At 46.9% G+C, this 26,575-nt stretch overlaps 1 protein-coding gene across 1 annotated transcript in view; it reads left to right on the forward strand.

Moving 5' to 3' along the window:
• Positions 1–26,575, forward strand: part of UPF1 (UPF1 RNA helicase and ATPase) — a 33,340-nt gene continuing 6,765 nt past the window's right edge. Inside the window, exons 1-19 of the mRNA XM_079960466.1 lie at positions 1–492; positions 11,870–12,012; positions 12,887–12,976; positions 14,500–14,667; positions 14,833–15,013; positions 15,792–15,953; positions 16,335–16,419; positions 16,557–16,655; positions 17,181–17,289; positions 17,388–17,547; positions 17,659–17,777; positions 18,416–18,580; positions 18,965–19,079; positions 19,685–19,828; positions 20,374–20,587; positions 21,593–21,710; positions 23,926–24,082; positions 24,668–24,810; positions 25,985–26,159. Coding sequence (XP_079816592.1) covers positions 217–492; positions 11,870–12,012; positions 12,887–12,976; positions 14,500–14,667; positions 14,833–15,013; positions 15,792–15,953; positions 16,335–16,419; positions 16,557–16,655; positions 17,181–17,289; positions 17,388–17,547; positions 17,659–17,777; positions 18,416–18,580; positions 18,965–19,079; positions 19,685–19,828; positions 20,374–20,587; positions 21,593–21,710; positions 23,926–24,082; positions 24,668–24,810; positions 25,985–26,159 — 2,823 coding nt within the window. The 5' untranslated portion in view covers positions 1–216. The remainder of the gene's footprint in view (positions 493–11,869; positions 12,013–12,886; positions 12,977–14,499; positions 14,668–14,832; positions 15,014–15,791; positions 15,954–16,334; positions 16,420–16,556; positions 16,656–17,180; positions 17,290–17,387; positions 17,548–17,658; positions 17,778–18,415; positions 18,581–18,964; positions 19,080–19,684; positions 19,829–20,373; positions 20,588–21,592; positions 21,711–23,925; positions 24,083–24,667; positions 24,811–25,984; positions 26,160–26,575) is intronic.

The raw sequence follows: 26,575 nt of genomic DNA on the forward strand, positions 1-26,575 counted from the left end.
ATTGGCTGGCTCCGTCCGAGCGTCCGGTCGGCGGCGGCGGTTGAGGCCTAGGCATTCCGCGCAGGCGCAGGAGGCGGCTCGCGCTCGTTCAGTCGCTGGCTCTGAGGGGGTGAAGAGGCCTTTTCTTCTGCCGCGCCGTTTGCCGCCTCCGTGAGGGGAGAAGGGGAAGGAGCCGCCGCCGCCACTGCCGCTTCAGCCACCGCCGCCGCCGCCATCATGAGCGTGGAGGCGTACGGGCCCAGCTCCCAGACGCTGACTTTCCTGGACACGGAGGAGGCCGAGCTGCTGGGCGCCGACACGCAGGGCTCCGAGTTCGAGTTCACCGACTTCACGCTGCCCAGCCAGACCCAGACGCCGCCCGGAGGAGGAGGAGGAGGAGGAAGCGGCGGGGCCTCCGCGCAGGGCAATCCCGGCGGAGTCTCGGCAGGAGGAGGAGGAGGAGCCGGCGGGCCGCCCTCCGTCGCCCTCTCGCCGGGGCAGCTGGACGCCCAGGTGAGGCCTGCGTGGCGGGGGCGGGTTGCCACCACAGCGCTTCCTCGGAGAAGACCCATGGCTTTATTATGTGGGAAGCCGCCCAGAGTGGCTGGGCCTGCCCAGGCAGATGGCGGGGGTACAAATAATAAAATTACTTAATAGTAATAATAACAGTGGTTATTAGCAGCAATGGGCCTAAGTTTGTGGTCCCGCTTAGGCATGACACACCTAACACGCCTGTTAGTCCTGTCAGTCCACGCGGATGTGTTGGGGCCAAGAAAGTCCTGCTCGGAGTAGGCCCATCGAAAAGTAGCCCAAGTTAGTCGTGCCTGTTAGCTTCCATAGGTTGTGTCCATTTAAGAGCAGACCTGCGTCTTATTTAGTCAGGTGCATTAATTTGCTATGGGTTGTGCCCAAGGTGAGTTCTACACAGTGTAGGCCCGTTGGAAACACTGGTTGCATTAATCATAGGATTGTAGAGTTGGAAGGGACCTCGATGGTCATCTAGTCCAGCCCCCCCAATGCAGGAATCTTAGCTAAAGTATCCAGGACAGATAGCCATCCAACCTCGGCTTAAAGACCTCAAGAAAGAATATCAGTGGCTTGTGTCTAAGTCTTACTCAGAGCAGACCTGTTGAAAATTACGTAGCTAAGTGAGTCATGTCCATTATTGTCAGTGGGTTGCATCCCTTTAAGTTGAACACAGAGTAAACCCATTGAGAAGGATGGACCTAAGTTCATCAGCTGCATTAATTTGAGTGGGTTGTATTTAAGTAAGGTAAGCTAAGAGTAGGCCCATTGAAAACAGTGGGCCTAAGTCATGTCTTTTAATGTCAGTAGGTTGTGTCCAATTAAGTCTACACAGAATAGGCCCACTGAAAATAATGCACTTAAGTTAGTCATGTCCATTAATTTCAGTGGGTTGGGTCCAAGTAAGCTCTGCTCAGAGTAGGCCTTCTCTGAGTAGAACTTTAGACATTTGAAGTCCCTAGTAGCCTATTGATTTCAGTTGGTCTGTGCCAACCACCACCTATTTTTTAAAAATACTTTGATATAGTATTTTTAAAGGGGGTGAGTTGTATTCAACATTAGCTCTACTCAGAATTAGACACATTGAAGTTAATGGGGAAAACTAATAAGCTTAATACTAGATGTAGCCCATTACTTTCAGCTGATCTACTCTGAGGTATGACTAATGTTGGATACAGCCTATTGAAAATTGGTGGACCTAATTACGTTGCCTCCTTTAAGGGGTCTGCTCTGATTATGACCAACATTAGATTTCTCAACTGTCTTCCATCATGGAACCCACATGTACTTCCCAAGAGGCCTCCTGGCCAGGCACTAAGCCCATATTGTTGGGCTCCTAACTCCAGTCACTGACCATGGTGGCTTTTGGCACTGTAGCTCAGTAGTAGAGCACTTCAAAACTCTGATGAGCTGTTGCCAGTCACTGTTGAGGGTGCTGAGCTAGATAGACCCAGTAGTCTGACTCTAAGGCAGCTTCCGATGTTCTTATGAAGGAGCTGAAGTCCTCCAACAACATCTGGAGAGAAACAGAAATCCCCAGCCCTTCTTTGGACAAATACTCAAGTAAACCTTTGTGTGGCACTTGGGGGGGGGCACAAGGGAAGGGCCTTTCTTGACCCACAATGGGAGAGGCCAAATGCAGATTTTTTTATACCATTGTGCACTATTAAAAATAGATACATGCCTATGTTATGTAGCATTTTGCTATTAAAAACATCATTTTTTTCACCCTAAAGTTGAGGCATAAGGAATTATGGGAGAATGTATAGCACACCACAGTATAGAGCTGTGTCATGTGTGTGTGTCACAGATACATTTGTATGTGGTTAAAAGTAACTTTCTAGAAAGGAATATTGGGGAAGTGTATGCAAGGTGTTGCTTGGTTAAAACAACACTTTTTTCTCTAGGTGGAAGGCAAAAGGAATATGAAAGAAATGTGCCCACAAAATTGTTAGTGTATATGTACACTATAATAAAATAGTGGAATGGATTCAACTAAAAAATACTCAGAACAGAGCCATTTAAATTAATGGACCTAAATTAGTCTTGTCTGTTATTTTCAATAGGTCTGCTCTGAGTAGGGCTAGCATTGGATGCAAGCTAGTATTTTTAGCCACAAAGAGGGGAGGTGAAGGCAATAGTGGGGGTAGTGCATATACAGTGTGTGTCTGTGCATGTTAGTTTGTAATTAAAAGCAGTGTTTTCTAGAGAGGAGGTGGAAAATATATTGGGGAACTATGAGTATCTGTCCCCAAGTATTAATGAGAATTACTGGGCAAATTAAGAAATACTTGGGGAGGGGGTTGTCAATAACGGGCATGTACAACTTCTCCAAGTCAAGTTGCAGGGGAAAGTGAAGGAATACAAGGCAGTATGTGTGCCTAGTTTTAAAGATGGGGGAAGGAGAAGAAATAATGTGGAAGAGAGCTTCATTTGTGTGTATGTAACCTTTCCTGGTTGAAAGCTGTCTTCCTAGAGTTGATGAAAAGAAATATGGTATGTCTCTGTGTTAATATTAATGCTCCTGAGAGAAGGACATGGTGGCTTTTCAGTGGAACTTGGTCCCCACTAACCTGTAGCTGAGATGGTACCAGTGTCTGTAATCTTGTATTAAAGAGCCTTAGAGTGGGGGTTGACGAAACGTTTCCTGTTTGTGTGTAAATTAGGCATAAAATATTAGAGGAATTCAGTAGTCTTGCAGATAAGTCCCCCAAAGTCACAAGTCCTCAAGCTGGTACTGGTCTGCTGCTTATTATCTCTTAACTTCTAGCCATTTTGTCACTGACCCAGGTCCCTCCCATTTTTTAAAGGCTTCCCTGTCTCATTATCTGAAGGCAACTCTTACTTGTCACAGGTGACTGAGTAAATGACTCTTTACAAAAGCAGAATATAGTTGTGTAGAGTACTTTGTGGTTGAGCAGGAAACAGTGGGGGGGGGGGGAGAGACTGGAGGGAGCAGAGAGGAACAAATACGTGGCAAATACAACATAACCGTTTGTAGTTAAAGCAATCTTTTAGAGACGAGGCAATATTAATATTGGGGGCAGGGCAGGCAGTAGTGTACAAGGTAGTTATAAAATGCATATGAGCACTTCCTGGATTAAGTCATTGCTCCTGCAGTAAGGACATGGTTTCTTACCAAACTATGTAAGAGCTTTATTAATGTTCTGTGGATACAGCAACAGGGAGAACAGTAGCTGAACCTCTGAATATCTGGGTGTGGTGTGAACTGGGGGGGGGGCAAGGTGCACTCATGCTTAATGAACACATCTTCCCCACACAAGTGCCCAGCTGGTTAAGAGGAGATTCCCAGTCTGCTCTCTGGATTTCCCCTGCCTGGCTATGTTTGAGGGCTCTGCTCTCAAACCAGGCTTTCTTACGGATCCTTCCTTTGGAGGAGAGTTTAATTGCCTTGTGTGGGTTGTTAAAGGCAGTTAAAGTTTCTCGTTGTGAAGGGTAGAACTTCTGTCTGTACAGGTGTGAGTTTTCGCAGGCCTTCTCTGATAACTTTGTGACTCCTTTATAAGAATCAAATTGTTGGCACACCTCACACGTTACAAGGTAACCTTGGTGATTTGCCTTTCTATGCCTGTGCATTAATAGAGCTTGATAGATATATCACACGTGGCCTTGTCACTTGGTTCCACCCCACCCACCTTTTTTGACCATATAGATTCAGGAATAATTTCGTGCACTGCTTATCTTCCCCAATAAGTGGATCTTGGTCTGTTACTGCTTCTACAAAAAGAATGTTTTGTAACAAAAAAAAAAAGAGTGTTTTTAAAATGTAAGCCAAAAGCCCTGTCAGCTAATTTCCCTAATACAGTGGTACCTCATGTTAAGTACTTAATTCGTTCCGGAGGTCTGTTCTTAACCTGAAACTGTTCTTAACCTGAAGCACCACTTTAGCTAATGGGGCCTCCTGCTGCTGCTGCGCCATCGGAGGACAATTTCTGTTCTTATCCTGAAGCAAAGTTCTTAACCCGAGGTACTACTTGGGTTAGCGGAGTCTGTAACCTGAAGCGTATGTAACCTGAAGCGTATGTAACCCGGGGTACCACTGTACAGTAGTGCTCCTTTGAACCAAGTGTTTGTTTAAATCATATTAAGTGACCCAAACTCCATTGGAACTTTATTCAGACACAAGTTTGAAACTGGTGTGTTCAGTTTGTGGCAACACTCTTCCCAGAAGCAACAGCCATATAAGGCAGGGACTGATGTGAGCCTGGCTTTGCTGGTGGAGGCTGATGCAGGCATTGGTAGTCCAAAACATCTGGAAGGAGTGCCAGGCTGGTGAAGGCTGGAATAGGCTAGATGCAAGGGGCAAACACAGCCATGCCCCTTCCTGAAAATCAAAGGCCTTGCTGGGCAGAAAGTACAAAAGTGAGACGCTTGCATTGCCTTTGTGGAGCAAGAAGACCAAAGCAGCTGTGAAGCCCACTTGTACCACTTGTAGTTCAAGCCAGCTGCAGCTTTGAAATTGACAGCTTAGTAAGCATTTCCATCCTTGTCATAGCATATGTAGCCCACTGTATAATTGGTTGGATGATGGGGAAGAGGCCCCACTGCCTTGCCTTTCAGTAATCTGGACAGTAACATTTCTCTTGAACTGTATTTGCTCTAGAGATAGAATCATAGAATCATAGAGTTGGAAGAGACCACAAGGGCCATCGAGTCCAACCCCCTGCCAAGCAGGAAACACCATCAGAGCACTCCTGACATATGGTTGTCAAGCCTCTGCTTAAAGACCTCCAAAGAAGGAGACTCCACCACACTCCTTGGCAGCAAATTCCACTGTCGAACAGTTCTTACTGTCAGGAAGTTCTTCCTAATGTTTAGGTGGAATCTTCTTTCTTGTAGTTTGGATCCATTGCTCCGTGTCCGCTTCTCTGGAGCAGCAGAAAACAACCTTTCTCCCTCCTCTATGTAATATCCTTTTATATATTTGAACATGGCTATCATATCACCCCTTAACCTCCTCTTCTCCAGGCAGCAAACTTTACACTGCATGTTTTCTTTCTTCCTGCTTATTGTTTGTTGTTGTTACCACCACCACCCGCATGTCAGAACCTCATAAGAAATAGAGAGTGAAAGTGAAGCCCTCTTTTCTGGTCCGATGGTGGTCAAACTTGGCTGTCCAGTTTCTAATCTATTAAAAAAACCAAAAAAAAAAAAACCCCAAGATTTACCAGTACAGTGATATCTCGTGTTACATACGCTTCAGGTTACATATGCTTCAGGTTACAGACTCCACTAACCCAGAAATAGTACCTTGGGTTAAGAACTATGCTTCAGGATGAGAAGAGAAATTGTGCTTTGGCGGTGGCGGAAAGCCCCATTAGCTAAAGTGGTGCTTCAGGTTAAGAACAGACCTCAAGAACGAATTAAGTTCTTAACCTGAGGTACCACTGTAAACCCCTAAAAGTGTTAAGGATACCCTTCATAAAAAAGTAAGTTATGTATAAAAAGTACATAGCAAATCCCCCACCTATCTGACCTGCTGTAACTGGTAATTCTGTGTAGTAGGTAGTCTTCACTGTGTGGAAAAAGAGATTGGGGCTGAAATCCTAACTATGCTTACTCAGGTGTAAGTCCTATTTAATTCAATGGGGTTTACTGCCTTTTAAGTGGTGGGGGGGTTAGGATTTGCAGCCCTAACAGCTAATGAGGAGTGAGCTCTTCGTCTGTGGTTTTTGCGTTTTGATTCATGTTTTTGAAAAGCTTTGTATGGGTGTTTTTTTGCAAACCAAGCACTACATAGTCAGATTGTGTTTTAGTATGCTGGGTTTCCCCAAAAACAGCTGCTGCCTTTTCCAGGATCCATGTGGACATTGCTGTCTCCATTGTAACTGTGCACAAGTCATTCTCTCTCACACAGAGACAGATGCACACACCACACACCTTAGCTCAGAGCTTTCCAAATTGTGTGTTGTGACACGTTAGTGTGTCGGCTGCAGTGTGTAGTGTCATACAAATGCTCAAATGCTCCCCGTGTTCCTCCCGGGGCTGGAAAGCAGTGTTAGAAACCTATGAAAGCTAGGAGGTAAATGGCACCTTAAACCTAGGTTATGGGTGCAACAGTGGAATGTCTAGGCACACTTTTTTATAACAAGAATACAAAGCTGAAAATGAATGAACTGCGGCTAAAATATTATGTTCATTTTTCAAATGGTCTAGTCCTTCCCCTGCCCACCCCCCTATTCTTCTTAAGGGGGTCTCTTCTCCAGTCTTCAGAGAGTAGCTGGAAGTGGGGAGGCAGAAAAAAGGTCCTCCTTTCCTTCCACTATGCAATTTTAATCTGAAATCTTAGGCACAGGGCTGCTGCTTTTTCAGCCAATCTTGCCTGCTTTCTTTTGGCTCCTCCAGGGATCTTCAGTAGCCCAGAGCGCAGAAACTGCTTGCGCTAATGAAATTCTCTGTCGCAAAATGCACCTAGAACAATGGGAGTTTCGAACATGGCTGGAAAGGGGTTGGTTTAACCTCCAGTTTGCTAGTAAAACTGAATTACTGTGTTGCAAAATGATGCATGTCTAAAAAGTGTGTCACCTACTTGAAAAGTTTGGAAAGCCCTGCTTTAGCTGATGAAACCCCATCCCCTTTCTCCAATACTTCAAGGTGTGTGTGTGGTGGTGGTAGTTGTTTTAAGAAAAGAAACAGGTGTGTAGCTGAATATAATCTAATTACCTATTTGGAAAGAGTTAAACATAGTAAACAATCACCCTGGGTTTTTTTATAGTTTGCAGATTCTATATATATATATTCTATATATTGGTTCAAGGAGTTCTCAGTGGCAAGCCAAGGTAAAATAATCTTTTCAGATTGGTTGTTATGGTTTCTTATCTCTTCAGGTTGTATAGGGCCAATCTTGCCTGCTTTCTTTTCCTCCAAGGATCCTAGTTTCTTTTCAGGTTTAAAAGCAGACAGCCACTTTTCACACTTAGTCTTTAAAAAGAAGTGAGCAGAATCCATCTCTGTAATTTGGAAGGAAATCTCCTCGGCATCTATTTGAGCAGCTAGCAAGATGAAATTAATGTAATTAGCACTTCCTTTTTGCTCTGTGCCCTCTCCTTCATTTCACCGGTGTGCTGATGTCCTTTTTGCAAGACATCTGCCATGCTTGAGGGTATAAAATGTGTTTCGGTTTTGTGCTTTAGGAAGGATTTTTAAGAAGGATTTTTGTGGCCTTTAAACATAATCATGCTTGACCAGCCAAAGTGTTGGGGGTGGATATGGATAGCCCTGCACACTCTGGGTGTGGAGTGGTCTTGATCAAGTGTCCTCTTCCCAGGACTGATAGAGGCTCCAACCAGGTCAGGATGTTACAGAGATGTAAACTATAAAGTACTGTTAAAACACCCAGTCACAGAACTTCCTGTCAAAGACTAGTTAGGACTAGTGTCCTATACAAAGGCATGTTTCCATCTGCTTTTTGAGGTATTTACTTAGTGCAGTAATAATAATAATAATAATAATAATAATAATAATAATTTTTTATTTATACCCCGCCCTCCCCAGCCAAGGCTGGGCTCAGAGCGGCCTACAAGCAGTAATAAAAACAAGATGAATTATTACAACTTAAAAACAAAAATAAAATACAACATTAAAATAATGGAACATTAAAATATTAAAATGTTGCCTCATTGCAGGAGGAGAAGGAAAAGAAAAAAAAAAGGGAGAGAGAGAGGGAGGGAGGGAGGGAGGGAGGGAATCAAATTGGCTCCAAGCCAAAGGCCAGGCGGAACAACTCTGTCTTACAGGCCCTACAGAAAGAAATCAGATCCTGCAGGGCCCTGGTCTCATGAGGCAGAGCGTTCCACCAGGCCGGAGCCAGAGTTGAAAAGGCCCTGGCTCTGGTTGAAGCCAGTCTAACTTCCTTAGGGCCAGAGACCACTAGGGTGTTGTTATTTATGGACCTTGAGGCTCTCCGTGGGGCATACCAGGAGAGGCGGTCCCGTAGGTACGAGGGTCCTAGGCCGTGAAGGGCTTTAAAGGTCAAAAGCAGCACCTTAAATCTGACTCTGTACTCCACCAGGAACCAGTGCAGCTTGAAAAGCACTGGGTGAATATGCTCCCATGGCAGAGACCCCGTGAGGAGCCTCGCTGCAGCATTCTGTACCCGCTGGAGTTTCTGGGACAGCTTCAAGGGCAGCCCCGCGTAGAGTGAATTACAGTAGTCAAGCCTGGAGATGACTGTTGCATGGATCACTGTGGCCAAGTCAGGGCGGGAAAGGTAAGGGACCAACTGCTTGATGCGGCGAAGGTGGAAAAATGTCGCCTTGGCTGTGGCTGTAACCTGCGCCTCCATGGAAAGGGAGGCGTCAAGGATTACACCCAAACGGAAGGCAATGGCACTAATTGGGCCCCCGCAAGAGAAGGCAGTTGGTCCCTCATCCCCATACCATCCCAACCTAGCCATAGGACCTCTGTCTTCGAAGGATTTAGTTTCAGTCGGCTCCCATGAAACCATCCAGCCACAGCTTCCAAGCATCTGGTCAGTGTGTTCGGGGTCGAGTCAGTGTGGCCATCCATCAGCAGATAGAGCTGTCATCAGCATATTGGTGACAGCCCAGCCCAAAGCTCCGTATAATCTGGGCAAGGGGGTGCATAAAGATGTTAAAAAGCATCGGGGAGAGAATTGCGCCCTGTGGCACTCCACACACCAAGGAGTGGCGCGACGACATTTCCCTCCCTAGTGCCACCCTCTGTCCCCGACCAGAGATAAAAGAGCACAACCAGTTACGGGCTATGCCCTGTATCCCCACGTCTGCGAGGCGGTGGTCCAGAAGATCATGATCGACCATGTCAAAGGCTGCTGACAAATCTAAAAGGATCAGCAGTCCTGACCCGCCTCGATCCAGTTGTCTACGGAGATCATCTGTTAGGGCAACCAGAGCCGTCTCCGTCCCAAAACCAGGACGGACACCGGACTGAAATGGATCTAATGCCGATAGGGTGATGAACTGGCAGAAATGGCTCCCCCCAACCCCCACATTGTAGCCAGTGTTAGAAACAGATATATAAGCTGGGCACCCAATGGATCCTTAAACCAAAGTTACAGTCACCAAAATGGAATGACCAGTTGCGATTTTTGGGCAAGACGGCCCTAAAGTCTTATTTTTCAAATTATATACTGACTGTGATTAATTCTCAGTTAAACATTGAATACAGTAGTTCAAATGACAACCTTGAGCTAAGCTAAGAACTTTGAGAACTTAAAGAAGAAAAGTCACTTGATCGAGAGACAGTCCACATATATATATTTCAGAAGGTTGACTGCTCCTGCTCAGAATGCACAGAATAAGCATTTTGGTTCCTGATTGTGCAGGTAAAATATAACTGATAGAATTCTACAGGATGTGGTATTAGTGTATGAAAACAAGTGCTAGAATCCAAGTAGAGGCATCCTTTACCTCAACATGGCTGCCCACTGACTCCATATGCATTATGGAATACTCCTCCTTTCATGCCCTCTCACTGATTCCAGTACAGTGATGAAATTTCATTTTGCTGACTTATTACAAGCAGCCCTAAAAAGGAATCTCTTCACATATGTGCACACATTGCTAAAGAGTTGAAGAGGGTTTAGAAGAGACCTCCCATTAGGAACAGCTGAAGTGTATCATCCCTGTGCACAAGTCAAGACTTGAAGCTGTGCACCATGGAGACACTGAAAATCAAGGGCTCTTCCTAAGCTTCTCTTGCTGCTCAACTAGGCGGTGGGGGGGCATATTAAGGGGCCCTTTGGCCCATCATGTGGAGAAGCATTGCTGGCTTAGCCCCTTTTAAAAAATAATGGCTTGCCAAGCAACAGTAGGCTGAGCAGCTGTAAAATTTGCTGTGCTTGTTTTGTAGGTGAAAAAACTCCCCTTTTGTTGCTTTCAGCAGTGGTTTTCAGCCAGTGTGCTATGGTACCCTGGGGTGCCCTGAATGATGGTCAGGGGTGCCGTGGGCAGCACTGGCCACTGTTCCTCTTTCTTTCTTTCTTTCTTTCTTTCTTTCTTTCTTTCTTTCCTTCCTTCCTTCCTTCCTTCCCTCCCTCCCTCCCTCCCTCCCTCATATGCCCTCTTGCATCTCTGCCTCCCAAAGGCTTGCACAGCTGTTTCAGGTGAATGGTGCCTCTGAGAGGCATCTCTCTTTGGGGCAAGGGGGGCGGCTCAGAGACCAGGGGCAACAGCAGCAACTGCCCGGAGGGCTCCCAAGGAAAGGGGAGAGGAGAGGAGGCTGAGGGAACACCCCCACAAGGGAGGGTGTTCAAAAAAGTGTGTGAAGCTGCCAGCTCTGCAGGCAAGGGGTGACATAACTGGGCTCCTGAACCCCACACGGGTGCCACAGAAAGAATGAAGTTGGTTAATGGGAGCTGTGGTCTCAAAAAAGTTGAAAACCTCTGGCTTACAGGACAAGTGGCCTCCTCTCTAAATTCTCTGTGTCCTTATTGGTGCTTTGGTGGCCTATGATGTTGAGCTGAACCTTGTGCTGAGGGTAGATAAGGAATGAGGGGGGGAAAGTGGGGCCTTAGATGGCCTGTCACAGCACAGTCTGTTGGGAAAGTGTTTCTGGCACTTGTGGCTATTTCGAGGAATCCGTGTTTTGTGATGTGCAGCTCTTGAAGCGCAAGGCTGACGACTGACTGCGTCATGAAGAGGGGTTTGAAAGGGAATGGAGGTGGGGAGAGAGGGGCAATAACGAGTGCCAGAAGGAAATAAGACTTATGTGGAGGAGTGGGAAAACTAACTTTAAACTAAATCTTTCGTAATAAACTCTTTTTGGAAGTCTTTATAAAAGATTGTTTTATAATCCCTTTTTGATCAGGCATTACTGTGATGAATTCAAGATTCTATGCACTTGACTTCTGTGCATCAGAATTGTCTTCAGGCAACAGAAGTGGGCAGCTTAATAAATTGCTACATGGGCCAACGGCTGCTTTGCAAGTCTGTCCTTCTTCATATAGCATTAGCCAGAATGGAGCAGCTGGGTCTGCTCTTCCACCTGCAAGTCTGGTTGTTTGTGGGTTTTAAACAAACCCATGTGTCCAAGTCTTTTGTTCATGTGCACCTGACATCTGGCAGCTTCATCACTCCTAGCTCTTACTTCTGTGAACATCTAGTCCATGGGTAGGCAAACTAAGGCCCCGGGGGCTGGATCCGGCCCAATCACCTTCTAAATCCGGCCTGCGGGTGATCCGGGAATCAGCGTGTTTTTACATGAGTGGAATGTGTCCTTTTATTTAAAATGCATCTCTGGGTTATTTGTGGGGCACAGGAATTCATTCTTTTCTTTTCTTTTCAAAATCTAGTCTGGTCTGAGGGATGGTGGACCAGCCCCCTGCTGAAAAAGTTTGCTGACCCCTGTCCATGTTTTTCATTAGGTGAATGGGCCTGACGGCATCCTGCAAAATGGAGCAGTGGATGATAATGTGCCTAAGACCAGCCAGCTCCTTGCTGAACTCAATTTTGAGGAAGACGAGGAAGACACTTACTACACCAAGGACCTTCCAGTGCATGCTTGCAGGTAAGACTGTGTGTATGTGTGTGGACATAATCTAAAATTCAAAGCAGAGCCTAGGAGCCACATTTGGGCAAATAATGGCTCTGTTGGTTGGAGGAGGTCCTCTCACTTGCCATTTTCACCTCTATTTAAACCTTCATGTGAATTAACCACACACTTTGTGCAAATAATCCTCTTGTGTCCCTGCAGCAATATAAGTTAGGAGTCCTGGGCATTCTAGGATGCCTTTCACATGACAAGGTGGTGACAGTGGCATTTCTGAGATTTCTGAAGACTTCTCTATCTAAACTGCTGTGTTCTATTCATGCAAAACAGTGCACCCTCTTTAATTATCCCAATTAAACCCTATTTTCCTGCATTCTTGGTATCTTTACCAGAGAGCACAGATGGGCACCTGTTGGCCTCTGCCACAGGTTTCTTGAACCCTGTTCAGATGCTGCAGCATTTCTCTTTCAATGCTGGTTTATTCAACACTTTGACAATGTGCGTGTCCTGTGACGACTTAACAGATTGCACTGTGGTGTCATAAAGCAGAACTGGGACTTGTATTGCTTAATGCCAGCTCTCAGCAGCATGGAGAGAAGGTCTATCTGAAGTTTTTAAATGTCTGATGTTTTATCAATTTTATTATTAATTCTCAATTAATTCTCATCAATTATATTGGGAGCCTCTCAGAGTGGCTGGGGAAACACAGCCAGATGGGCGGGGTATTATTAATAATAATAATAATTAATAATAATAGGTGAAGCAAGGGTGCAACCCAACCAACTTTGGAGGTTTTGGTCTGGGTCAGCTTGAACTAGAGAGAACCAAAGGGAAAGCACCCTGGCTTGCCATGCCTTTGAAGCAAAACCTAACAATGTGTCCTCTTCCTTAGCTACTGTGGCATCCATGACCCAGCTTGCGTTGTCTACTGCAACACCAGCAAGAAGTGGTTCTGCAACGGGCGTGGGAATACGTCTGGCAGGTGAGCGATGCAGCCACAGAAGTGGTGATGGCAAGAAGCGTTAGAAGGATGTTGGAATAATATTATATGATTTTAGCAGGAATGATATAAAGGATTTGGGAATAACTGACTGTTAATTGGTGAAAGGAGGAAAAGTAAAGTTACATTATATTAAGACAATTTACAGGACAAAAAATTTAAAAGAGGGAAAGGATTTGCTGAAATGGATAATTGACCTAGAATACAAAAAAGGGAGGTGTGAGGAGGTCAAGGAAATAAGCTAATGAAAGATTAGTAATGAGGAGATCTGATGCATTTTTCTTGGTGTTTTTGTTTTTGTTTAATGGGTTTTATTTCTCTGTTTTTTTCTTTTTTTATACTGCGATGTGTTGTTTTGTTTTTGTTTAATGTGGTATTTTTACTTTTTCTGTAATTTTTGAAACTTTAATAAATATTATTTTTTAAAAAAAGATGATGGCAAGAAGCATTGGGGTTGTATCGAGCTACGTTCTGCTCAGGGTAGACTTGTTGAAATTAGTGGGCCGAAATTTGTCGTGCCCATTGCATTCTGGGTCTACTCTTGAGTGGGATGAACGCTGGATACAAACTTTAGGCGGTTGCCTCACACCGTGAGCCAGGTCACTGGTTCACATAGCCCAGTACTACATAAGGTGGCTGGGATTGGATGTGAGATCTTTTCTTTCGCTGTGTGTGTATGTGTCTCATGCATGTACTGTTACACGTCACCGTTCATTTCCTTGCTGCCTTTTATGCAGAAAAGCCATCAAGGCTGCTCACAGTTTAATCCAGATAAAGCAGGCATAGGCAAACTCCGACCCTCCAGATGTTTGGAACTACAATTCCCATCATCCCTAGCTAACAGGACCAGTGGTCAGGGATGATGGGAATTGTAGTCCCAAACATCTGGAGGGCCAGAGCTTGCCTATGCCTGAGATAAAGAATTACAACAATATAATAAAATACACTGCTTGACAACATTTTTTTAAAAAGAGCAGTATGCCCACATCATATTTAAAAACCTGGAATTTGGACTGAAAAACCAGTGTGCCCCCCATGTTATCCATATACAGTGGTACCTCGGGTTACATACGCTTCAGGTTACATACGCTTCAGGTTACAGACTCTGCTAACCCATAAATAGTACCTCGGGTTAAGAACTATGCTTCAGGATGAGAAGAGAAATCGTGCTTCGGCAGCACGGCGGCAGTGGGAGGCTCCATTAGCTAAAGTGGTGCTTCAGGTTAAGAACAGTTTCAGGTTAAGAATGGACCTCCGGAACGAATTAAGTACTTAACTCGAGGTACCACTGTGTATACACACACACACACACACACACACACACACACACACACACACCAGGACTTCTGATAAGGTTTCCCAGGCATGAGGTGGCGCAGAGTAGGTATAAAAGCTCTCCCTTGATAATCGGAGGTATCCTTCCATGCTCCTGCTTGCATTTTTACATTGGTAGGAAAACCAATTTGCCATTCAACCCAGCCTGCCTTTCTTCTGTGTCTTGCCAGCCATATTGTGAACCACCTTGTGAGAGCCAAATGTAAGGAAGTGACACTGCACAAGGATGGCCCTCTGGGTGAGACGGTCCTGGAGTGCTACAACTGTGGCTGCCGCAATGTGTTCCTCCTGGGTTTCATCCCTGCTAAGGCAGACTCTGTGGTCGTCTTGCTGTGCAGGTGAGACATTTCCTCTCTTTATTTTGGAAGCAAATTGCTGGTCAGTCTCAAGTCTTAATGGGCCATTGATTTTGAAAGCATTTTTTAAAAATACTGTTGATTCTCTTTTTATCCCCTACGTGTGCCTGTCTAATAAAACTATTCTCCCCTATCTTGACTATACAGGCAGCCTTGTGCCAGTCAGAGCAGCTTGAAGGACATCAACTGGGACAGTTCTCAGTGGCAGCCTCTGATTCAAGACCGCTGCTTCCTTTCCTGGCTGGTCAAAATCCCTTCTGAGCAGGAGCAGTTGAGGGCGCGTCAGATCACTGCCCAGCAAATCAACAAGCTGGAAGAGCTCTGGAAGGTGCGTGGAAGTGTCTGCAGCAGAGAGCAGAGGGACGACCGAGAGAGCCCAGGAGGGGATAAGCAGATCTGTATCGGGGTGTGCTGTTGGGTGTGGAATTCAGCTTCCTGACAACTCCAGGTCCCTTCGTCATTTTCTGAGGCCTTGGCCATACAGCTTGGAAAATGTACGAAGCCTTGGCTTTACGGCTTGAAGCTGAAATCTCTGATACTAGAGAGGAGGCTGAATAAGATTGAGAGTTGTGGGTTCAGTCTAGCACAATATTAGAAGTTGAACAAATCTGCATAACTGAGCACAGCTTGCAGTATTTGCCATAGCACAGATCTTAAGATTGTTTGGGTGCAGACTTCTTAAAATGTTTGTGCAGTTGCCAACAGAGAGAGCCTGTCTCTTCATGAAACACCTTCTTTTTGTTACAACAAGACACAGTTGGTAGTCAAAATAGACAAACCTTGCAAATTCACTAAAGCCACCAGTCAGCCTACCCCAGCATAGAATCATAGAGTTGGAAGGGCCCCTGTGGGTCATCTAGTCCAACCCCCCCCTGCAATGCAGGAATATGCAGCTGTCCCCTACGGGGATTGAGCCTGCAACCCTGGCATTATCAGCACCCTGCTCTAACCAACTGAGCTAGCCAGTTGCATCCTGGAACGGTTGGATTTGGAAATACCTTCCATTAGTTTTCCGTCTTGATTTAGGAAGACCTGTTCTGAAACCAGCTGATGGGAGGGTTGTAGTTGGTCTCTTCTATTTAACCACCTCTTCTTTGTAACTGCAGGAGAACCCCTCTGCCACCCTCGAAGACTTGGAGAAGCCTGGCGTCGACGAAGAGCCACAGCACGTCCTCCTCCGATACGAGGATGCTTATCAGTACCAAAACATATTTGGGCCTCTGGTCAAACTTGAGGCCGACTACGACAAGAAGCTGAAGGAGTCCCAGGTAAGATTCAGGCCAAGGAGGATGCAGCCACTTTGAAATGACATGGCCCAGTGGGCACAACAGTTGCTTTGGAGTAGGATAAGGGCTGGATCTGAAGAAGGCTCAGTTGCTTCTCCCCGGAAGAGGAACAGTTTTGCCAAATTGTAGAGTCATCAGCCCACCCTCTTTCCTTAGCGGTAGCTCCTCTTAGGGATCCAGCAACTGCTAAATCAGCATTAGCTTTGAAGTGTTGCCAGGGGTGGTTTAGCAGCCCTTCCTGTGATTGTTCAAGCCAGCTGTGCAGTGCTAGGGAGGGCAGGCAGGAAGCAGAGGGCCAGGTCTGCTCTTGAGTACCTTTTTTGTCTGTGTTTGCAAAGTTAGAATATCTCTCTTTATGTTTAGACACAGGACAACATCACTGTGAGATGGGATCTGGGCTTGAACAAGAAAAGGATTGCCTACTTCACCTTGCCAAAGACGGATTCAGGTAAGAACAGGAAATCAGTAAAGGAAGTCTGGCTCAAGGATCTCTTGATTGGCAGACTCTGAACACCATTAACATTCACAAACAGTGAACTGATGTTTGCTTTGGAAGAACTGAAAGCTTCTAACTTCTCTTTTCAGATATGCGCCTGATGCAGGGGGATGAGATCTGCCTGAGGTACAAAGGGGATTTGGCCCCACTGTGGAAAGGAATTGGCCACGTGATTAAAGTTCCTGATAGTATCCTTTTAATTTCATGAGGCTGTAAGGAGGACTCCAACATCTCAATTGCACAGTTGAGATTATGTCAAGTGGAGCCCTTAGAACATGTTGAATGCCTGGCATTTGAAGCAGAATTGTGGGAGAGAATGGACAACTCTTCCTATGCTCCCTTAGAACAACTGTGTTTATCTGGTGGCACAAAAGAAGCAAAAGGTTTCAATTTATGGTTAGTGTAAACACACACACACACACACACACACTATCCATATACTTGCGCCTCCATTCTTCCTCTGAGGAGGAGGTCAAAGCCCCTTCACATGCCATTCCCAGGCTGATTCCACATCCAGGCAACTAGCAGGGATATCCAGCTTAGCTTGGGCAGTTGAAATGGTGGTGAGCCTTCAGCTGACACCTTCTCTGTAGACTTGCAGCACTAGAACAGTCCCCCGAGGTAGTGGTGGGCAGAAGGTGGGAGGTGGGGTGGGACTCCGAAAAGGAGCTTGCAACTGTTCCACGAAACTGCTACTTAACGAGGTTTTGAAGATTACGGTGATGAAATTGCGATCGAGCTGAGGAGCAGTGTCGGAGCCCCCGTGGAAGTGACCCACAACTTCCAAGTGGACTTTGTGTGGAAGTCGACTTCCTTTGACAGGTGGGTGAAGGCAGCGTCTCTCTCTGTCTTGAGAAGCCGGTTGCATAAATGCTTGAGGGATGACCTGGTTTGTGCTTGTGCGTCCACCTCTTCTTCAGGATGCAGAGTGCCCTCAAGACTTTTGCTGTGGATGAAACCTCCGTCTCTGGCTACATCTATCACAAGCTCCTGGGTCACGAGGTGGAGGATGTCATTATCAAATGTCAGCTGCCGAAGCGCTTCACAGCACAAGGACTTCCTGACCTCAACCATTCTCAGGTAACCTTATCCCGCCCAACAGCAAAGGCAGGAGTTGGGTCCAAGAGCTTCCAGTGTCAGTTTCGCAAACTGTGCTCCCCCCTGTGGAGTTAATGCAATTTCTTTTCCCAGGTGTATGCTGTGAAGACTGTCTTGCAGCGTCCCTTGAGTCTCATCCAGGGCCCTCCCGGAACAGGCAAGACTGTTACCTCGGCCACCATTGTATACCATCTGGCTAGGCAAGGAAATGGGTAAGAGCAGGAGCAGAGATTGCTCTTGAATCTTCTTGGTCAAAAGAGTGCAGCACTTCAAGGGCTGTTGAGATAATTTTAGCACCCATCTGGAAGTTACAGCCTGGTATAGGCGAAACACCCCGTGCGATTGATAAATAGATTGATTGCTTTTCTATCTCACCTTTTTCTCCAAGGAGCTCAAGGTTCTCCCCTCATCTCATTTATTCCCCACAACAACCCTGTGAGGTAGGTTAGGCTGAGGCAGTAAGTGACTCAGTGAGCTCCATGGCCAAGTGGGGATTCAAACCCTGGTCTCCCAGCTCCTAGGCTGGCACTCCACCACCCTGGCTCTTAGACTTTCAGTTTCTTCTCATGCACAAATTCCCCTCTGATGACATTGACTGCATTTATGCCTCTGCTACCCTTAACCCAAGAGAGCATTGGCCAGCGTTGGCAATCAACTTCAGCCTCTGATTAGGTCTTAATGGCGTGCCTAATCCTCTTCAGCGCCTTCTTAGCATGAAATCCATGGTTCCAGAGCTGATGCCAGTGTTAACTCTTAGCCCTCGCCTACAGTGATAAAGAAGGAAGAACTCTTTGTAGGGGTTTGTTTTATTTGGCTTCATCCTTTGCTGTTTGTCTCATTTGTTTCCAAGGCCCGTGCTGGTTTGTGCCCCGAGCAACATAGCCGTGGACCAGCTGACAGAGAAGATCCACCAGACGGGGCTGAAGGTGGTGCGCCTGTGTGCAAAGAGTCGTGAGGCCATTGACTCCCCCGTCTCCTTCCTTGCCCTGCACAACCAGATCAGGAACATGGATAGGTAAGGCACTTCCTCACCCCATTGCTGCTGAGCCAGAAGCCAGCCTTCCCTTGCAGTTCTGTCACTGTCCCTTGCTTATTCCCTCCCCACATTCATCCCTAACTTAAAGCCTGCCTTCCTTTTTCTGAGGAGTGCAAAGATGGGTGGGGTTTTTTATTAAAAAAATAATCTAGCGGCTTCACTTAATGGCACTGCCAATACTGCCTTTATTTTTCATCAGCCACTACATGGATTTATTTTTTTAAATATTTATTTGATGTCCATTGATAGCCACTTTGGAAGTGCATTGTTACCAAATTCAATAGTGGAGTATAAGATCCTTAAGCAGGGATCTTGTAACCAGAACATTATATAGCATCCCAGAGATGTCTGTTTGATCCTCAGCATGCCTGAACTCCAGAAGCTGCAGCAGCTGAAAGACGAGACTGGGGAACTGTCCTCTGCAGATGAGAAGCGCTACCGGGCCCTGAAGCGGACGGCGGAGCGGGAGTTGCTCATGGTGACATTTTCCTACCTCTTATACGGGGGCTGTTGCTTACTGTTGGTCAGACCAGGTGTGCTACTTGTGTTCTGGGATCCAGGAGGCTGACTTGTCTCCTTTTTCATCATCGGTTCTGTAACAGCAAAGGGATGACCCTACCTTAAACAGTGAATAATCCCAGAGGCTGCAACAGAAATTGCACACACACACACACACACACACACACACACAAACCCTCACATAATGCTGAAGACTGGCTGTAGGCAGGACTGGGGAAGGATCATAGCTAAGCTGTGCAATAAGTCCAACCTCGATTCTGGCTTCTCCAGGTGCAGCTGTTTGAAACTGTGGAGAGCCGCTTCCAGTCCTTATAAACAGTACTGAGCCAAATGGACAAGTGGTTTGGCTTGGTACAAGGCAGCGTCTTGTGTTCCTAATTAAAATCACTCCCTTTAAACAGAACCTTGAGAACTGGGATGTTTTATTTTTAAGGAAAGGGCCATAGTACTGTGCAGAGCACCTGGTTTCCATGCAGATCAGTGGTCTTAATGTAGAAGTTGCTTCCTATGTTCCTTTTGTAGATAGTTTTGTAGCTCCTGAATTTTTGCTGCTTCATCCCTCAGAATGCAGATGTCATCTGCTGCACCTGCGTGGGAGCCGGGGACCCAAGACTGGCGAAGATGCAGTTCCGCTCCATCTTGATTGACGAGAGCACCCAGGCAACGGAGCCAGAGTGCATGGTGCCCGTTGTCCTCGGGGCAAAGCAAGTAGGTTCAAGCAGCTGAGGGGGGTGGGGGCAACTATCTCTTCCGGTGTTGCCACCATCTTTATATATCAAGCAACTTGGGTCTGTGTGAGCTTTTAAAGCCCTCCTGCATTGTCTTAAATGCTTGTATTTCAAGCCTTTAGGAAGAAGACTTAAAGCATTCACAGCCCGTGAGGTCTTGTGTCCACTATGAATAGGAGCAGGAAATGCAAGCTATGGAAGGGAAATCCCAAGAGTTCTGTAGGCTTGTAGAGAGCAGAGGTGGAACTGCTGTGGAGGATTGCTGATGGAAAGGCTTGAGTGGGTGGGGCAGTTCTACAGATAATTCTCCAACTTCAGCGCCTTAATTGCTTGACCTCAGAAAGCTAGAAGCTTCCCTCAAGCAGACTTTAGATCCCCAAACTGTCCTTCCCTTTTGTAGGCCATCACCTCCAGTCTTCTAGAGATGGAGCAGGGGCTTGGCCTGGCCGGGGGGAGGGGGGCTGTTTATGTGTGCACGCTCATGTGTGCGGTTCCTCCTGTTGACCTTGGGCTTCATTTCCCCAGCTGATCCTGGTGGGCGACCACTGCCAGCTTGGCCCTGTTGTGATGTGCAAGAAGGCGGCGAAAGCAGGCCTGTCGCAGTCGCTCTTTGAGCGGCTGGTGGTGCTGGGCATCAGGCCCATCCGCCTGCAGGTGCAGTACCGTATGCACCCAGCCCTGAGCGCTTTCCCATCCAACATCTTTTATGAGGGGTCTCTCCAGAACGGTGTCACCGCAGGTAAGAAGGGGCAGGGGGAGGGTGTGGGTGATGGAGGGGGCCCGCAGGAGTGCCAGGCAGTGTCCCGTTCAGGACCTCTAAGTGGGCCTTGGAGCTTCAAATCAGTGGTGTACAGTCAGTGGAATAGGGGGACTAGGCTAGTTTCCTAAATGTTCCCCGTAAACTATCAGAGTATTAAACCTGGCGCCTCTTTCCCAAAGCCTGGGAAACTTCTGCCCGGGTTTTGGAGGGAGACACAATGCTCTTGTCAGGGTCCAGGAGCCCTCCTGCCACCTTCCCAAAGCCCACCCAGCTTTGGGAAGGATGTGGAAGGGCTCCAGCATTCTATCAGAAGCTTCTGCTTGGCTTAGGGCAGGAGACAAGGTATTAATGCACGGCAGCGTTGCCCCCCCCCCCATATCGCCCTCACAGGCTGGCACCTTTGGCTCTAACTGTTCCCCTATGAAAAATTTTACTGAACACCACGGCTTCATATCAGTCTCAATCCTTGCCATAGTCTTCGCGTCAGGAGGTCTGTGGATTTTGATAGGTGGTTCTCGCTGCTGTTCCAGCCTGCTCTTCAGGATGGAAGGACTCCATTTTAAGGCTAGGATCTAGCCCTGTGCTTCCCAAAGTGGGCAGTATGTACTGCCCTTCCGCGGTGGGATTAGCAGGGGAGGCACTAAGAGGCAGGGGAGCACTGAAGATTTAGGTAGCTATTGGACTTTGAGAAGCTAGTCTCACTGGTTCAAGTTCATCAGGGTTTTTTTTAATTAATTAAAATACTTTTGAATCAATGTGCAATTAATTGTTGCTGTTTGGTATGTTACAGTGTTACAGTCTTCCTTAGTGTGTTGTGCAAAGCGCTACAATGCTTTTTATAGGGTAGGGGGCATTGGGATGAGTTTATGGGACCAAGGGGGCAGTGACCTAAATGGTTTGGGAACCACTGATCTAACCAAAGGAAGACCCAGGCCTCCATAGGAGAAACATACGCTAACAGGCAACTTCCCTGTCGCTCTGCAGCGGACCGTGTGAAGAAGGGATTTGACTTCCAGTGGCCCCAGCCAGACAAGCCCATGTTTTTCTATGTGACCCAAGGGCAAGAAGAGATTGCAAGTTCTGGGACTTCTTACCTGAACAGGTAAGTCATGTGGGAAAGAGGAGAAGGGGGTCCAGCCAAGTCTCTGGGACAGAATGTGTGGATGCCTTGCTTGGACAAACATCACGTCTCTCTCTCTCTCTCTTGACTATTCATTAATTTATACACCAGTTATATGCCAACATGACATATTTCAATTATGTGTGGATTTTATAACTTAATGTTTTAGAAACCATATTAAGCTATAAAATCCATACATAATTGAAATACCCAGTAACAGCTCGATCACGAACTCCTGGACCACCGCCTTGCCGACGTGGGGATCCAGGGCACAGTCCTTCAATGGCTGCGCACGTTTCTCTCTGTTTGGGGACAGAGGGTGGCGCTTGGGGGGGGGGAATTGTCATCGCGCCACTCCTTGGTGTGTGGAGTGCCCCAGGGTGCGATACTCTCCCCGATGCTTTTTAACATCTTTATGCGCCCCCTCGCCCAGCTTGTCCAGAGTTTTGGGCTGGGCTGCCATCAGTATGCTGATGACACCCAACTCTATCTGTTGATGGATCCTGACTCGGCCCCAGACACACTGATCAGATGCTTGGAAGCTGTGGCTGGATGGTTACGCAGGAGCCGGTTGAAGTTAAATCCTTCGAAGACAGAGGTCCTCTGGCTGGGACGGGACGATATGGGATTGAGGGGGCAACTCCCATCTCTTGCGGGGGTGCAATTAGTGCCAGCACCGTCCGTTAAGAGTTTGGGTGTAATCTTCGATACCTCCCTTTCTATGGAGGCGCAGATTACAGCTATAACAAAGGCGGCATTTTTTCATCTCCGCCAAGCTAAGCAGTTGGCTCCTTACCTCTCTCGCCCTGACCTAGCCACTGTGATCCACGCGACGGTCACCTCCAGACTGGATTATTGTAACTCGCTCTATGTGGGGCTGCCCTTGAGACTGACCCAGAAACTCCAGCGGGTGCAGAATGCCACGGCGAGACTCCTTATGGGGTCTTCGCTGCGAGATCACATTCATCTGGTACTATAGCAGCTGCACTGGCTCCTGGTGGAGTACAGGATCAGGTTTAAGGTGCTGGTTTTAACCTTTAAAGCCCTATACAGCCTAGGACCCTCGTACCTACGGGACCGCCTCTCCTGGTATGTCCCACAGAGGAACTTATGGTCTGCAAATAAAAACATCCTGAAGGTCCCAAGCCACAGAGAGGTTAGGCTGGCCTCAACTAGTGCCAGGGCTTTCTCGGCTGCGGTTCCAATCTGGTGGAACACTCTGTCACAAGAGACTAGGGCCCTGTGGGACCTGACATCTTTTCGCAGGGCCTGCAAGACAGAGCTGTTCCACCAGGCCTTTGGTCAGGGCGCAGCCTGACTCCCTCCTCTGGCAATCTGCACAGAATTTTGCTTAATGGTTGCCACCAATTTGATTTTAATTAATTTTTATAATGAAATGTTTTTAGTATGTTGGATTATTTGATTGTTGTTAGCCGCCCTGAGCCCGGCTTCAGCTGGGGAGGGCGGGATATAAAAAAAAATTATTATTATTATTATTATTATCAAAGCAACTGAAGCATCCTTAATTAAAATAGCCCGCAATAAATGAAGCCGGTTAAAAGGCATGGCTGTTAAAACAGTTCTAAAAAGATAGGATTGGTAGTTCAAGGTCATCCCAGAGTGAAGGAGGTGAGGCTGAAGAAGTGATGGAGGCCAAGCATTTTAGTTCTGCAGTCCAAAGGGTGGGAAGCGGACAGGAAGGACGTGGTCCAGCAGTGGCATCTCTCACCCATATACAGTCCCTGCCGCCACCCCCACCCCCCAATAGTATTGTCAGATGGAGACTATTCCAGGTAGCTTGATCTTTCTCTGGTGAGCTGAAGGTGGCCTGGAACTTTGAAAGGGAGCCAGTCAATTAATTCAATTTGTGCCTGAAGACTCTTAAGATGTTTGGGGGGTTGTGGCTGATACCCTGCACGTGCCCAGGCCCATTATTCCAACCTGAATCATGCCAAGAAATGTGCCACATGTGGCTTCTGTTGTGCCCTTTCCTTTGTCTGATGCACTTTTCTTTTCCTCCCTTGCTACATTTTTTTAAAAAAAATACTTAAACATTTTGCATCTTTGTCGCAGAGTGAATTTGGGCATTATACATAGATTTATGGTGTTGAACAAGCTCTGAGGCATTCTGGTTACCTTGGAGACTGTTTCTTGGGCGCTGCTCAAGGGGAGGGACTGACTCCTCTTTCCCCTGCAGGACGGAGGCTGCCAACGTGGAGAAGATCACCACCAAGCTGCTGAAGGCTGGTGCGAAGCCAGATCAGATTGGCATCATCACCCCCTACGAGGGCCAGCGCTCCTACCTGGTGCAGTATATGCAGTTCAGCGGCTCTCTGCACACCAAACTCTACCAGGTACAGCTCTCCCTGTGTTGTCTCTGGGCTTCGTGCAACCTTCCCAAGTCAGCATTTAGCCCATCCCCTCTCCCTGCTCCCTGATTCAGAGCAACCCAACTTGTATTTGCAAATGTTTCCTTGGAGGCAGGGTGCATAGAAACCTGACCCACCTATACCATACAGCACAGTACTAAACAGGACTTTCTGCAAATGTATAGCCTCACCTGCTGAAGAGAGTTATATGGAGAGTGGGCTGCTCCTTCTCATACTTGTGTTGGAGAGCTCTGTGCTCAGTGGTCCTTCTTCGCCACCTCCAGTTTAAGGAAGGGAAAGGCAGCTGAATTAATCAAACTGGGTAGCCAAGAAATCGCTAACTTGCATAGCAGTAAATTTATGGACAGCCTCCCTCCCCAAATACGGAGTGCGAGCGAGGCAGGAGATTATCCCCAGGACTGGAAAGTAGTTTGAAACTGATTTTCAGGAGGTGGGACCACGTGGACATCATGTAATGCTTCCTGGCTAACCATCACTCTCTCTGAAGGAAACTCTCTAGAGATGTGAGTGCTTTAACAGAGTCCTTTTCTCTCCCTGTCCCCTTCCCAGGAAGTGGAAATAGCCAGCGTTGACGCTTTCCAAGGGCGCGAGAAGGACTTCATTATCCTGTCCTGTGTTAGAGCCAACGAGCATCAAGGCATTGGCTTCCTGAATGACCCCAGGCGCCTCAATGTGGCTCTCACCAGAGCAAGGTAGAGCGGAAGCCACTGAGTGTGAGACAGCTATGTCTGCCAGTCCCAAAGAGCTCTTTGCTTCTATCTAGCTAAGGAAATTATTGTCTTGTTGCAGCAGGGGAGAAAGGTGCAGGTGACTTGCACCTTTTTTCTTACCCTTCTGCTTGGAGTCATGGTGGGGAAAACAACGGGCTTTTTGGAGTGAGTTTTCTCTGTACAAGCTACAAACAGCTGAGCTGATAATAAACCAACTGGCTTGTGCAAGCCAGTCTTACGTAGAAGTTCAGCAGTGTTGTGCTAAGGCCTTTAAGTTTCCAAACCCAGTCAGATGGGTGGCATATAAATAATATAATTATTATTATAATAAACTGCATGAATTGGATTCATGTCTCTCTTTAGCTGGCAAACTCGAGAGCGCTTTTTGCAAGATCATGACAACACAAATGCAGTTATCCAGCTGAGTAAGCCTGAAATGGAGAATTTAAATCTAGCAGAGGCAATAGAGCAGCATGTATTGCCTGAGGTCCTTCTCCAGGTGCCTTCCTAATCAGAAGTGTGTGAGAGAAGCCCAGGAGAGGGGCCCGCTTCCCTAAAGCGGATGCCTGTTTTGCAAACCTCTTGGGACCAGGCTGCAACATTTTTATTTATGCAGGCATTTTTTTAATTTGTTAATGTTGGGCTAGATGATCCTCAGGGTCCCTTCCAATTCTACCATTCCAGGATCTATAATCTGCTATATTTCACTCGTGTCTTATTGGGCTTCAGCGTTCTGCCCATAATTTAGTGCACCACCCTGGAATCAGTTTGCATGAAGGGCAGTACTGAAATCTCTATAGATTAAATATTGAATTTAAGCCATCCAATGAGAACCAACCTCCAGGGGGCATGCAGGAAGGCCTGAGCCAAATAGGAGGCTCTTTGCTGGACACCAGGCTAGTCCCCCCTGGGAGAGAAGTATAACTATCACCAGGGTGTCACAACTGAGAAGCACCCCTTGCCTGCCTGGAATCAAAAGGCAAAGGCTGTGGAGATTGGCACCCAACAGCGAGTGGAGCACTTAGGCGGGTTCCTACGGCCACAATTGGTCCTTCGGGTGGCCGCAGGGTGCTGGTAGGTTCTGAGTGCCAACCAGGTGGTGAACTACGCAACAATGCTTTGGTGTGGACTTCATTTTTTCATTCATTCATTTAAGGTATGGTGTCATCATTGTTGGGAACCCGAAAGCGCTTTCCAAGCAGCCCCTCTGGAACCACTTGCTGAACTACTACAAGGAGCAGAAAGTGCTGGTCGAGGGGCCCCTGAACAACCTCCGTGAGAGCCTCATGCAGTTCAGCAAGCCTCGGAAGCTGGTCAATACCATCAACCCCGTAAGTGCCACTGGTGGGGCTGGAAACCTACACCTGTGCCCTGCTTTAGAGATTAGGCTTCACTGCCCTTCTCCAGCATCCTAGAACTGCTGAGGCTGTAAACTGCCCCTCCCATGTTGAGTAAACCTGTTCAACTGCCTCACACTCAGCAATGCAACTTTTGGAGTTCCTTTTGCCCAGGTCTTTCAGACAGGGTCCCATTTCACAGGTGAAAGGAGAAATAAGGGGAGGGGAAACAGCTTGAAATATTTCGCCCATGAGGAGTTCCCATTTCCAAGCATCCTGCCTTTTGGATCTGTAAACAACCTTGCAGTGGGGGGGGGGAATAATAATAATAATAATAATAATAATAATAATAATAATACAGTAATAATAATAAATGATCTTGTTTATTATTAGTAAAACAAGCCAAGTTG

This window comes from Podarcis cretensis (genome assembly GCF_951804945.1).
Source record: "Podarcis cretensis genome assembly, chromosome: 18".
Taxonomy (NCBI): domain Eukaryota; kingdom Metazoa; phylum Chordata; class Lepidosauria; order Squamata; family Lacertidae; genus Podarcis; species Podarcis cretensis.